The following is a 15,001-nucleotide window of genomic DNA, read 5'->3' on the forward strand; positions in this document are numbered from 1 at the left end:
AAAAAAAAAAAAATATAAATATCTAAAACCTAATAGAAATAGAAGTAAAATTAAATAAACTCGTAACAAATATCTAAAACTCAATAGAAAAAATAAAAGTAAAATTAAATTAAATCATAACAAATATCTGAAACCAAATACAAATAAAAGTAAAATTAAATTAAATCATTACAAATATCGACCCGAGTATGTACAAATAGGAATGAAATACAAGGTCTTTGGCACGGTGGTGCAGCTTTGTAATAGGTCCCATACGTAAATGTCTCCATGGACGCCACTTCACGACACGTAGCCTTATCAGAAGCAATTCGTTTTCAAGTAATAAAAGAGCATAACTTCTATACCCCTTACGAACAAGATAATTTCCTTATAAAAATTTCTATGCTTTCAACATTAATCAAGCCTAAAATAATTCCTTTTCGTATGAACAGTCAGCAATCCAAATGCAAGATCAGTATTTTAGCCAAGCAACAAAACCCCATTTATATGTATTTTCCGACTCCAAACCCCTGAATTTAGTTCAAGATATTCAAATTTAAGCATGGCGAGCTCCATGGGAGCACCCAGATGTGCTGCAGCGCTAATATCTTCCCACAATGCACATAATTTATGCGTTCCTCGTACCAATACTCTATTTTCATCGTGGCCCAGTTTAAGGGCACTAGAAAAGAAAAGCACTACCTACAGCAGCCTTAAAATCTGTAAACGGGGAAATTTTTTTGGGCAGTGGCGCAGCGTGAGTGTCAGAGCAGAGGCCGATAACGGAGTGACGGGACTTCGTAGAAAGGAGGAATATGATTTTGATTTGTTTACAATTGGTGCGGGCAGTGGCGGCGTAAGAGCCTCCAGATTCGCCTCTAATTTTGGTGCAAGGGTTGCAATTTGCGAACTGCCATTTTCCACTATTTCTTCTGATGAGTTTGGCGGCGTTGGTGGCACGTAAGTGATTTTTTAATGCTTTTTACGGCACCTAAACATTAGGAGTAATGTTTCGGGAATGCTCGTGGTTTCGTTTTAATAAGATTTTTGCAAAGTAATTGAACTTGAAAGCTTCCACTCGCTTTTTAACTTTGTTAGATCTTTTTTTAAGGAAGTTTGGGGGGATCGAACTAATTGAGACCATGGTATACATTTCGAGATAATTAAAAAAAAACCGCAAATCTAGTAGAATTGGAAATCCAGTAGAATTGAAAATCTAACAAGAATGTTGTTTCTTTGATTTTATCGTTTGGAATATTTAGATTTCAGGCTTCTAGGTGTCATCTTTTCGGTGCAATGCGATATCCATTCTGGCTCATTTTTGACTATGGGAAACTGTTGGCTGAAGAACAGATTATTAGTTTCGTTCCGGCCAAAAGTTTTTAGCTATGAATTATTGCTTTCAGCTGGCCACAGAATGTATTAAGCTTAAGGTCTATTATTGGCTTTCAAAACATGGGATTCATGTGCCAAATTCGGCTCTTGCTTGGTCATGATGTAACATTTGGATATCGTCTTTCATACGTTGTACCGAGTTCATTCTGCTATTTTGTTTTGTTAGGTTTATTAAAGAATTTATATCGTGTATGGTCCATGTACATTTGGATTTGTTTAGTGCTTTATAACTCTTAGCGAACTTATAGGCAGCCATTAATTTGGTGTCGAGCAATCTTTGAACCAGACTTCTAGGACTTTTGACCTGGGTCACATTCTAATATGTGTTCTATAATCATCATACCACAAGCATGCAACATATCTTGAATTGTAATGAGGGGGATTTTAAGTTGTGCCATGCTCTAAAGACTAAAAATGGTTGCCATCATCGTTAGAGCTTTTAGATCCTTGGTGGCCAAGATTTGTTGTGCTAAGTAGCTTCTAGCGACTTTGCAATTTGTATATACTTATAAGCAGGGAGTTTAGCAATATGTGATCCTAATCTTAATCAGCCCAGGCGAATAACATCCTTTTGTAGGAAATTGGAGTTAGAGCCTGCAAGCTTATTGTGAAAATAATATTTTATATGGGAATTAAATGCAAATGCATGAAACTACAATAGAAAATTCTCAAGTAGCACTGGTGAATAATTTACTTATGTGAAAAATTGGAATAAGAACCTGACAAACGAACTGTGAAATGTAATTCATGGAGGATTTTAGGTGAATATCTCCCTTTTGTGAAAAATTGAAAAAAGAGCCTTAAAAACCAGAGTCCCCAAACTTGCCATAAGTCAGGCAAGTCCAACGAGTTGGCGAGCAGAGTAAACTCTGCCGAGTTAAGTTTTGACAACTCGGCTTCTCGGCTTAACTTGCTGGGTCCGAGTATGCATAACTTGACTGGGTACGAGCATATGCTTGCAAGTTTACTTTGCAGTTCGACACTTCGCTTAGGGCCTGTTTGGTGACAAGCATTGGAATAGAAAATTAGAATAGAAAATAGGAATGGGAGTCAGAGTAGGGAATGGGAATGGAAAATGACAATCCCATTCCTGTTTGGTTCACCTAAAATCTTTTGGGAATTTGTTTGACAATCCTTTTGTTTATTCTAGGGCAATCAATATTTTTAGGGCTTTTCTGCTGCTGCTGCATGAAGCCTCTCCATAGATTTTCTACTGCTGCTCCAATGCCACTGTCCCGGCCTTCTCACCCTCGAACGTTATGACAGGGATTGTGACAGCCTCTGCATTGCCTCATCTGAATTTGAGTGTCCTCCGCATTGCCGCATCTGAATTTATATACAGGTCTCCCTCTTATCAGTGCAAATAGGCCAAACGAAATGCCTATGATGCCCACACAGAGGCAAAAGACTGAAAAGTGAGGGCTGCAAGATCTCTGCTGCAACCGTGATTTATGTTTTCCGTTTTGAAGCAGCGGGAGAAATTTGGATGCCATTTTCATCTAAGCCGTCTGGTTTTTCTCACCTTCATTGCTTTCCCGATTTGACGATTACACTGATTTTGATTAGAGAGTTTTATCTTCTGCAGTTCGTTTGGTGAACGTTGGAAGAGTTTGATTCAGTCCCAAGCTTCCTTTTGATTGTTGACAATCATGTTCTGAAAGTGATGAAGAATCTTCTAGCCAAATCCTATTCTCCATTCCAATAACTGATATTTTTGGGAATGGACTTATGCTCATTTTGGGCTAAAATGAGAATACGAAATCCTATTCTCCATTCCCATTCTACACACCAGACAAAGAATTCAAAAATATATTCTAATTCTCAATGACTATTTCCATCATATTCCAGCAACCAAACGGGTCCTTAGTGTAATGACCCTCTCTATAAAGGCCATAGAAACCCTCAAACTGAACTTAGGAATTTTGTCAAACACTTGGCGTGTAACAGTAACAATATTCAGAATATGGTAATTTTCAGATTTGATACTTTCAGAATATAATCACAGAATTACAATATATATAAAGCCATTGAACTATATTTCAATTACAATGCAATAAATTCTGAAATTATTTTATTACCAATTATGGACTGATTATTACAATGACTGTATGACAGCAAATTTACCCAAAAATTGACATATATTTCAGAATGCAAGAACCTGGTTTGAAGAACTATGGAAGAACACCATGTTTTGCTGCAGATCGTTGATGAAGACCTCCAACCGCACCCCCAAACTATCCTCAATTTGCTGCTGCTGCCCAAACTAGTAGGGCCGTACCAGGCCGTACCTGTACGGCTGCTGAAATAAAATAATATTAGGGTTTTGGGACCCCCAAATGCAAGGAAAATGGGCGCCTAGGGTTAGTTAGTAACCCTGTAAAACCATAAAAAATAACTCCAAGGGGTTGAGGAGATATGAGCAATTATGTGGTTCCGAACCTTGCTTTGCCAATTCTGAAAATGCACTTATTCTGTCTTCAAACTCTTGTCAAATACTTCTCCAATGATAGGGCAAATCTGAAATCCTTATTCCGACCAAAAACAAACCCTAACAACGAATTCTCAATAAGCTCCAATGAGATGGCTGAATACCAACTCCAATTATGCAACAATTCAGGTGATATTTCACACCCTCAAAGTCGCCAATCCAAGGGAGTGATTCGTTCCCAAAGATCGAATAATTTGCAGATCCAAAGTCCACAAATGTCTTCACAATGAAGAAGTAGAAGAGTTCTCCAATCCAAGCATGTCCAAATGAGAGGCCCAGCCCTCTATTTATTCACTTTTCTAAGAAGTTGCTAGAACTTCTAGAAACATCTTTTATAATTTCTCATTATAATGCACTTTTTATAATAAAGTAATTTTATAAAATAAAAAGTGCAACTCAAATTAAAATTATAACATGTGGGCCCCAATATCATATAATGATAAAATATAACCTCTTAACACTTCTTCAAGAGCAAGATATGACTATCTGATCCGCAGAATTGACTCTCTTTCCACACCATTTGCCTACGAGAGTCTGGAATAGGCAAATCCATGATCAATGCCATGTCGAACTAAAGAGGGGACATTATAGTCCGCCCCTCCTGAAATTGCTTGGCCTCAAGCAATCTCAACGCCGGGTGCTGCAAAATAGCCTCCCCCTCCCAAGTAGCATCCTCAACAGGTAAATCTTTCCACTTAACCAAGTATTCTCTGATCACCCTTCTACGAAGCTGCTTTTCTCTGCTCTCCAGGATGGATTCTGGTACTAAAATCAATTTTCCCTCATCGTCTAAAGGAGGTAATACTGCAAAAGGCACCACATTCTGACCCAACGCCTTCTTGAGGCGTGACACATGAAACACATTGTGCACTCTGCTGTCTGCGGGAAGCTCCAACTCATAAGCCACTTCACCAACTCGCCTGATAATCCTGAATGGTCCATAATAGCGTGGCTTAAGTTTCTCTGCCCCACTCTTCTTAAGAGTAGATTGCCTGTATGGCTGCAACATGAGGTAAACCATATCATCTACCTCAAAACTACGCTCAGTTCTCTTCTGGTCTGCATACTGCTTCTGCTGGTTCTGAGCTCTTGCAATATTGTCTTTGAGGGTAGCAACTATATCCTTACTCTCCTGTAATAATTCACCTGCACTGGGTACCCGGCTGTCGCTCAACAACAAATCCAAGAAACTAGGTGCTTCATAACCGTAAAGTGCCATGAAGGGTGTCATCTGTATAGTCATATGATATGTAGTATTGTAACAATACTCGCAGAGATATATCCATCTGACCCAAGCTCGCTGCTGAGCTGCCACATAATTCCTTAAATACCCTTCCACCCATTTGTTCACAATTTTTGTCTGACCATCGGTTTGTGGGTGATAGCTAGTGCTGGGTGTAAGCTCCGTGCCACATAACCGGAATACCTCCTGCCAAAAGTGACTCATGAAACGGCTATCCCTATCACTCACAATGTTCTGAGGCAAGCCGTGCAATCTGAAAACCTCCCGAAAGAAAACCTCTGCCACCTGAGCTGCTGAATGTGTAGTGGTGATAGGAAAGAAATGAGCATATTTCGTTAATCTATCTACCACCACATAAATACAATCTCGTCCTTGTACCTTGGGCAAACCTGTGATAAAGTCCATGGAGATGCATTCCCACTTCCTGTCGGGAATCAAAAGTGGCTGTAGGAGCCCTGCCGGAAAGCTGTGTTCTTGTTTGTTTTGCTGGCAAACAAGACACTCTCGAACATACTGCAAAACATCAGCTTTGAGCCCTTTCCAAGTGAACCGCTCTCGAACTGACTTGTAAGTCTTGAAGTACCCGGGATGGTCTGCTGTCGGTGAGTCGTGAAGTGCTCTCATAATCAGTTGCTTAACCTTTGATCCTGGGACCAGGTAAATCCTGTTCTTGTAAATGATCAAATCATCCACAAGTGTGTATCTGGTATCAATCACTGTTCCCTCTACTATATCGGAGGCCCATGTATCCTTGGCATACTCTGCTATAATCAAGTGTCGCCAATCCTCTGATATCTGAACCATAAGAGTGAGGGGTGGCCTTCGAGATAGAGCATCTGCAACAACATTCTGAGTTCCCTTGACATATGAGATGTCAAAATCATATGCCTGCAACTTACTTACCCACTTTTGTTGGCGATCATTCAGGTCCTGCTGTCCCAAGAAATGCCTCAGACTGTTATGATCAGTTTTAATACAAAACTTGCTACCCACAAGATATTGTCTGAATTTGGCCAAAGCATGCATGATGGCCAACATCTCCTTATCATATATACTGAATGAACGCTCAGGGCCTCTGAGCTTCCTGCTCTCATAAGCTATGGGGTGCTTGTTCTGCATAAGTACAGCACCTACTCCCTCTCCAGATGCATCACATTGAAGCTCAAATGGCTTCGTGAAATCAGGTAATGCTAGAACTGGGCACGTAGTCATTATCTCCTTAAATCTCATAAAACAGTCCTGTGCCTTCTGAGTCCACACAAATTCCCCTTTTTTCAGTAAATCTGTCATGGGAGCTGCATGTCGTGAGTAGCCACTGACAAACCTGCGGTAAAAACCACATAAACCAAGGAACCCCCTCAACTGTGTAAGGTTCTCTGGTGGAGGCCAATCAACAATAGCGCGAATCTTTTCAGGATCCATCCGCACTCCCTCTGCACTAATGATGTGTCCTAAATATAACAGCTCGGTCATCCCTAAGTCACATTTGGACTCCTTTGCATACAAGGACTCCTTCTGTAGAATGCTCAACACCGTCTCCAAATGCTCTAGATGCTCCTGCCATGATCCGCTATAGATCAAAATGTCATCAAAAAACACCAGCACGAATTTCCTCAACTGATGGTGGAAAACTCTGTTCATAGTGGACTGGAAAGTGGCAGGTGCATTGGTCAGACCGAAAGGCATGACTACAAACTCAAAGTGCCCACAATGACATCTGAAAGCAGTTTTCTCAATATCCTGTTCACGGACTCTGATCTAGTGATATCCTGATCTCAAATCAATTTTCGTGAAATAACAGGCCCCATGCAATTCATCTATCAACTCATCAATGCGAGGAATAGGATACCTGTTCTTAATGGTTCTCTTATTTAATGCCCTGTAATCAATACACATCCGAAGCGTTCCATCCTTCTTTTTTTACCAAAACAACAGAAGATGCAAAAGGTGACTTACTAGGTCGGATGTGCCCCATAGCTAGCAACTCCTCAATGGTCCTTTCGATCTCATCCTTGAGTCGCTTTGGATGTCGATATGGTGTGATCATGATAGGTTTAGCACCTTCCTCCAGTTCAATAATATGCTCAATACCTCTGTCCGGTGGCCTGCCTGGTGGAATCTCACTGAATACCTTTTCGTACTTAATCCTCAACTTCTGAATATCAGGATGATATTCCGCCTTATGTTGCTCCTCCTGTGTAGGTATCAAAGTACAAACTGCTGCCCACTCTATATCATTATGCCTAGTTAATCTCTCCAGCCGCCTAAATGAGATAGTCCTGATGTCTCCATTACGGATAGCCTTTAGCACATGAGTCCTACCATTCATTTCGAATTGTATCTCCATATCCTCTAATCTTAGGGTAACCACCTTCAATGAATGTAGCCACTGCATTCCAAGTACTATGTCCATGTCACCCATGTTGACCACATGATAGTCCGCCTTAAACTCATAGTTGTTCAAGCGCAAAGGTAAGTCTCGTACCATCCTGTCACAACGAAGAGTGTATCCATCAGCTACCTTGACTCTTAGTCCCTCGAATTCCTCAGTAATGAGTCCACGCTTCTCTACGAATCGTGCATCAATGAAATTATGCGTGGCACCTGTGTCCAACAATGTAATAACCTTCTGTCCAGCCAAGACTCCCCGAAGTCTGAAAGATCCCTCTCTCTGGATACTAGACAGTCGTGCTTCCTGTAAATGTAGCTCTGTTTCCTGCCTTTGCCCTGCACTGTCTATCTCCTGCTCTCCCTCTGCTTCATTAGGATCCTCATCATGATGTTCTGAACCATCTGAATTTGAGCCTTCGTAATAAGCCCACATTGCCCGGTTGGCCTTCCCTTTTGGCCTCATAGGACAGTCATGGCCGTACTCATACGGGCCTTTGCAATAGAAGCATAGCTTCTTCCTACGCAAGTCATTAAGTGTCTCCTTGTCCAGCCTCTTACTTTCTTCCTTAGGTAGCTGTGCCTCTCTATGAAAGGGTTTCCTGTCCTTATCTTTTCCTGAAGGGAAACTCTTTGCCTGAAATTTATTTTTAGAAGCTGAAGAGGAATCCATGTCACGAGCTTTCTTAATGGCTTCCTGCAAAGTGGGAGGGTTGAGAGCTTTAATCCACCCTCTCAACGGATCAACTAACCCATCCATAAATAAAACCAATAGCCTTCGTTCAGATACATCTGTTACTAACACTGCAAGTTTTTGAAACTCTGAAATGTATGTTTCCAATGAGCCCCACTGTTTAAGCTGGGCTAATTCCTTGAAATGGAGTTCTGGATCTTTCTTATCAAAACGTTCAATCAGTCTCTCCGTAAACTCCACATATGAGGTAATGTGTGCATGACCCATAGTGATCATACCATGATGCCACCATTCGTGTGCTAACCCATCCAGGTGAATTGCTGCATACTTAATAGCTTCTTCCTCAGACATAGGATTCAATTGAATGTATGTGTCAAGCTTTTGAACCCAAGCTCTTGCTGTAGACTTCCCCGAGCCATCATAATATGGTAACTGTAGTTTTCCTACTTTCTTTCGTAGCTCATAGTTCTGAGTCCTGTCTTGTACACGGGGCATATGCTTCATCCGCACATACATATACTCTCTAAAGGTGATTGCAGCTGTAAAATCTGGTCCTCCTGCTTCCCAATCTCTCCTCAGCTGATCCTGTATGTCAGTAATCTGGGGTTCTGGTACCGGCTGCTCTGGAGCTCTAGGAAGGAACGTAGGAATCATAGGCCTCGAACTTACTGTCCGAGCTTGCTGGGGGGCATGACCGAAATTGTTCCCAATTTGTTCGCCTCCATTATGTCTCTCATCCTGATTATTCCCATTCTGATTATTTCCTCCACCTATGTTAGCGTTCAACCCCATTTGTCGAGCCATCATCTGCATCATAAGCTCCATTCTCTGATTCTGTTCTTGTGCTCTTTGCTCGGCTAATCGCTGTCCCTGTGCCAGGGTGTCTAATAACTGTAAAAATCTTTCCTCTTGCGGATCTGGACCGGCATTCCCGCCTCTATCCATATTGTAATCGTAGTCTTGATCAAAAAATACCTCCCTTGTGTCTGTATTACTGGATTCTATGTCCACCTGGATAGATGAGCTAGACTGTTCGCTCTGCAGGTCAGAAATCCTATCTTGTCTTGCTTTGGTATTGCAGAAATTATAAGGCCTTTGTCGCATGCTCTGATTTTAGTGTTTTGACATTTCGTCAAACACTTTCCCTCCTATCCAGCTGTTCCAAATTCCCTATAAGACCTCCACAGGATGGCAGGACTTATAGCTCTGATACCACTGTAATGACCCTCTCTATAAAGGCCACAGAAACCCTCAAACTGAACTTAGGAATTTTGTCAAACACTTGGCGTGTAACAGTAACAATATTCAGAATATGGTAATTTTCAGATTTGATACTTTCAGAATATAATCACAGAATTACAATATATATAAAGCCATTGAACTATATTTCAATTACAATGCAATAAATTCTGAAATTATTTTATTACCAATTCTGGACTGATTATTACAATGACTGTATGACAGCAAATTTACCCAAAAATTGACATATATTTCAGAATGCAAGAACCTGGTTTGAAGAACTATGGAAGAACACCATGTTTTGCTGCAGATCGTTGATGAAGACCTCCAACCGCACCCCCAAACTATCTTCAATTTGCTGCTGCTGCCCAAACTAGCAGGGCCGTACCAGGCCGTACCTGTACGGCTGCTGAAATAAAATAATATTAGGGTTTTGGGACCCCCAAATGCAAGGAAAATGGGCGCCTAGGGTTAGGTAGTAACCCTGTAAAACCATAAAAAATAACTCCAAGGGGTTGAGGAGATATGAGCAATTATGTGGTTCCGAACCCTGCTTTGCCAATTCTGAAAATGCACTTATTCTGTCTTCAAACTCTTGTCAAATACTTCTCCAATGATAGGGCAAATCTGAAATCCTTATTCCGACCAAAAACAAACCCTAACAACGAATTCTCAATAAGCTCCAATGAGATGGCTGAATACCAACTACAATTATGCAACAATTCAGGTGATATTTCACACCCTCAAAGTCGCCAATCCAAGGGAGTGATTCGTTCCAAAGATCGAATAATTTGCAGATCCAAAGTCCACAAATGTCTTCACAATGAAGAAGTAGAAGAGTTCTCCAATCCAAGCATGTCCAAATGAGAGGCCCAACCCTCTATTTATTCACTTTTCTAAGAAGTTGCTAGACCTTCTAGAAACATCCTTTATAATTTCTCATTATAATGCACTTTTTATAATAAAGTAATTTTATAAAATAAAAAGTGCAACTCAAATTAAAATTATAACATGTGGGCCCCAATATCACATAATGATAAAATATAACCTCTTAACACTTCTTCAAGAGCAAGATATGACTATCTGATCCGTAGAATTGACTCTCTTTCCACACCATTTGCCTACGAGAGTCTGGAATAGGCAAATCCATGATCAATGCCATGTCGAACTAAAGAGGGGACATTACACTTAGGGGGCGGGAGGATACATACAAACATTTTTTGAAGTATGAATTCTTACTCAAGTTATATTTGTATAAATACTGTCAGGACGTTTGAGATAGTTTTCAGCTTCATAGGAGTTAAAATGCAAAATCTAGACTTTGGGGTTTTCCAAAACATGCCAGACTCAGTCAAATTCCAAGATTCGGCAACGCCTTTAACATTCTAAGGTAGGGGTCCCATGGGAGGGGCTTGGGCTTTGTTTTTATGGAGCTGGTGGCCCCATGATAATTTAAGGGGGGCTAAAGGTTCATTTGGAATCTTTTTCTATAAAATAGGAGCTCCAACTTTTTAGCCCTCTCAATTTAAGCGGGTGAAAATGGGGTGGGGCTGGAAATAGCTCCACCAGCTTAGGAAAGAATTATGTCATTTGTCAACAACCTACCCTTCATTTTCCCACCAAAATGAAATAATTTCACCAAACAATTTTGTCAAGAAGTATAATTTTTATTTTTAAAATTCATGAGACAACCGGCTTCCTTGAATTTAGGAGCTAATTTTTTAAAGCGTATTCACATATAAAATTCATAGGAACGCTTCCCTTAAAAATATTCCTAAAAAATCTCAGCACTATCCACTTTTTTTTTAAGGAAGCGGGTGCCCATGGGACCCCAACCCAAACCCCCATAACCTATCCTAGCTTTCTAAGGTCAAACTGAAGTTAGAACAAGGACTGTCTAAAGTTTTTAAGTATTTTACTCATTTTATCCAAAATCCCTTTGGTTTCAATTCCATATTCTTGATAAACTTAGCTAATTATTCACATTTTACTTGTATAATGGATTTATTATTTATGTTCCTTATTTATATATGCGATGACAAATTAGCTTCTATATGATGATGTTATAGTGTCTTTAAGTTTTATTCATTAAAGGGTGCATGAAACAAGTTATAAATTGTTAAAAATCTCTAAATTTCAAGGTTTTTTTTCATTTTGCTTAGTCAAACTTGTGTCGTTGCCAAGTCATAGCTGAGTCACGAGTCTTATCATCCTTGCCGAGTCTGAGTTTGGGAACTATGTTAAAAACACATTTGAAACTACAATAGGTGATTGTGAAAATAATATTTAATGGACGTATTCAATGTGAAAATGAAACTACCATAGAAAATGCAAGTAAATTTGACATCCCTCTATTTTGATAGCTTTGCTTTTCAATGTGTTATAGAACTTCACAAACATCACATTAGTGAAGCTGCCATTAACAGAGTGCTTGCCCTTACACTATTGTACTCAAATTCAATAAATTGTGTATGGTAGCTAATATTTACTGGGCAAATTCACTGTAATGACCCTTTTCAATAGGCCACTAAAAAAAACCCTAAATTTAATACACTGCTGAAAGTATATTGCTGAATAAAAGAAATAATAGTGCCAATGTATTCATTCAATGAAAACCAAATGTTTTTACAAATGATATGGCAATTTTCAGCACCAAAACATTATGATATGGCACATTACAGAGAAACCCTAACTGGCTGTATACAATTGAGAACTTGTTGCAACTACAGATCGAAATGAAGAACCTGGATTGATCAAATGGTGGAGACCGAATGCTGAAGATGATATGATGAAAGTGCAACTCCACTTGAAACTCCAAACCAGCAATTAAGCACAAGTGAAAGGACTGAAATATCCTTCCCACAGCTGCAATAATTTAGGTGATCTTTCATACTCTCAAAATTGCGTACCAATTGAGAGTTTTCGTTCTCAATGGCCAATTGTGACTACTTGCAGAAACCCTAGGCTCCACAACGCACATAAGAAAAAATCAATAATAAATCTCGATGATAGGCAATGAGCCCTCAATGCCTATTTATTCTTTTTTTCTCGATAGGTCGGCCTCCTTTTTAATTTTTTTCTCCGCTTCTTCCAGCAACCTCTAGAAGATTGTTTTATTTAATGACTTTATAAAATATATCACTTTATTAAGTTAATAATTAACTCCTCCAAAAATAGGGACATTACAGGTCTGCCCCTCCTAAAATTGCTTGGCCTCAAGCAATCTTAATGCTGGATGCTGCAAAATCACTTCTCCCTCCCAAGTAGCATCTTCAACAGGTAAATTTTTCCACTTAACTAGATACTCTCTGATTACTCTCTTGCGAAGCTGCTTCTCTCTACTATCCAGAATAGATTCTGGCACTAAGATCAGTTTCCCCTCATCATCCAAGGGAGGTAATACTGCAGAAGGCATCACATGCTGGCCCAACGCCTTTTTGAGGCGTGATACATGAAACACATTGTGCACTCTACTATCTGTGGGAAGCTCCAACTCATAAGCCACCTCACCAACTCGTTTGATGATCCTGAATGGTCCATAATAGCGTGGCTTGAGTTTCTCTGCACCACTCTTCTTGAGAGTGGACTGCTTATATGGCTGCAACATGAGGTAAACCATATCATTTACCTCAAAACTACGCTCAGTCCTGTTCTTGTCTGCATGCTGCTTTTGCTGGTTCTGAGCTCTAGCAATGTTGTCTCTGAGAGTAGCAGCTATATCCTTACTTTCCTGTAATAGTTCACCTGCACGGGGTACTCGACTGTCTCCCAACAACAAATCTAAGAAACTAGGTGCCTCATAACCGTAAAGTGCCATGAAGGGTGTCATTTGTATAGTCATATGATATGTAGTATTGTAACAATACTCACAGAGATATATCCATCTGAACCAAGCTCGCTATTGATCTGCCACATAATTCCTCAAATACCCTTCCACCCATTTGTTTACAATCTTTGTTTGACCATCAGTCTGTGGGTGATAACTGGTACTAGGTGTAAGCTCAGTGCCACACAACCGAAATATCTCCTGCCAAAAGTGACTCATGAAGTGGCTGTCCTTGTCACTCACAATGCTCCGAGGCAAACCGTGTAATCTAAAAATCCCCTTGAAGAAGACGTCTGCCACCTGAGTTGCTGAGTATGTAGTAACAATAGGGAAGAAGTGAGCATATTTTGTTAGCCTATCCACCACCACATAGATGCAATCGCGCCCTTGGGCCCTGGGCAAGCCTGTAATAAAATCCATAGAGATGCACTCCCACTTCTTGTCAGGAATAGGAAGTGGCTGTAGGAGTCCTGTTGGATAAGTGTGCTCTTGTTTGTTCTGCTGGCAAACATGACACTCTCGCACATACTGCAAAACATCAGCCTTAAATCCCTTCCAAGTGAACCGTTCCCGTACTAACTTGTAAGTCTTGAAATACCCAGGATGGCCTGCTGTAGGTGAATTATGGAATGCTCTCAAAATCAACTGCTTCACTTCCGATCCTGGGACTAAGTAAATCCTGTTCTTGTAAATGATCAAATTATCTATGAGAGTGTATTTGGTCTCAATTGTTGTTCCCTCCACTATAGCAGAGGCCCACGTGTCTTTGGCATATTCTGCTACAATCAAGTGTTGCCAATCCTCTGATATCTGAATCATAGAAGTGAGGTGTGGCCTACGGGATAAAGCATCTGCAACAATGTGTCCCCTTAACATATGTGATATCAAAATCATATGCCTGTAACTTACTCACCCACTTCTGCTGACGATCATTCAGGTCCCACTGTCCCAAAAAGTGCCTCAAACTATTATGATTAGTTTTAATACAAAATTTGCTGCCCACAAGATACTGTCTGAATTTGGCCAAGGCATGCATGATGGCTAGCATCTCCTTATCATATATGCTGAATGATCTCTCAGCCCCTCTGAGTTTCCTACTCTCATAAGCTATAGGATGCTTGTCCTGCATGAGTACAGCACCAACTCCCTCTCCAGAAGCATCACATTGAAGCTCAAATGGCTTCGTAAAATCAGGCAATGCTAATACTGGGCATGTAGTCATTATTTCTTTGAACCGCATAAAACACTCCTATGCCTTTGGAGTCCACACAAATGCCTCTTTCTTCAGCAAATCTGTCATGGGTGCTACATGTCGTGAGTAGCCATTGACAAACCTGTGATAGAATCCACATAGACCAAGGAACCCCCTTAACTGTGTAAGGTTCTCTGGTGGTGGCCAATCAACAATAGCACGGATCTTTTCACGATCCATTCGCACTCCTTCTGCACTAATAATGTGTCCAAGATACAACAATTCTATCATCCCCAAATCACATTTGGGCTCCTTGGCATACAAGGACTCGCTCTGTAAAATGCTCAATACTGTCTCCAAGTGCTCTAAATGTTCCTGCCATGTTCTGCTATAGGTCAAAATATCATCGAAGAATACCAACACAAATTTCCTCAACTGATGGTGGAAGACCTTGTTCATAGTTGACGGAAAAGTGGCAGGTGCATTAGTCAAACCAAAAGGCATGACTACAAACTCAAAATGCCCACAATGACATCTGAAAGCAGTTTTTTCAATAT

The 15,001-nt window shown here is 40.3% G+C and overlaps 1 protein-coding gene across 2 annotated transcripts in view; it reads left to right on the plus strand.

The window, feature by feature from the left end:
• The first annotated feature begins 352 nt into the window (after positions 1-352).
• The window catches only part of GR (glutathione reductase), a 61,772-nt gene continuing 47,123 nt past the window's right edge, over positions 353-15,001 (plus strand). For both annotated transcript variants that reach the window (XM_089795154.1, XM_089795155.1), the window contains exon 1: positions 353-939. In XM_089795154.1, the coding sequence (XP_089651280.1) occupies positions 542-939 (398 nt within the window). In that variant the 5' untranslated portion in view covers positions 353-541. The remainder of the gene's footprint in view (positions 940-15,001) is intronic.

This window comes from Cupressus sempervirens, chromosome 8 (assembly GCF_028749045.1).
Source record: "Cupressus sempervirens isolate cs-2001-9-10 chromosome 8, ASM2874904v1, whole genome shotgun sequence".
Lineage (NCBI taxonomy): Eukaryota > Viridiplantae > Streptophyta > Pinopsida > Cupressales > Cupressaceae > Cupressus > Cupressus sempervirens.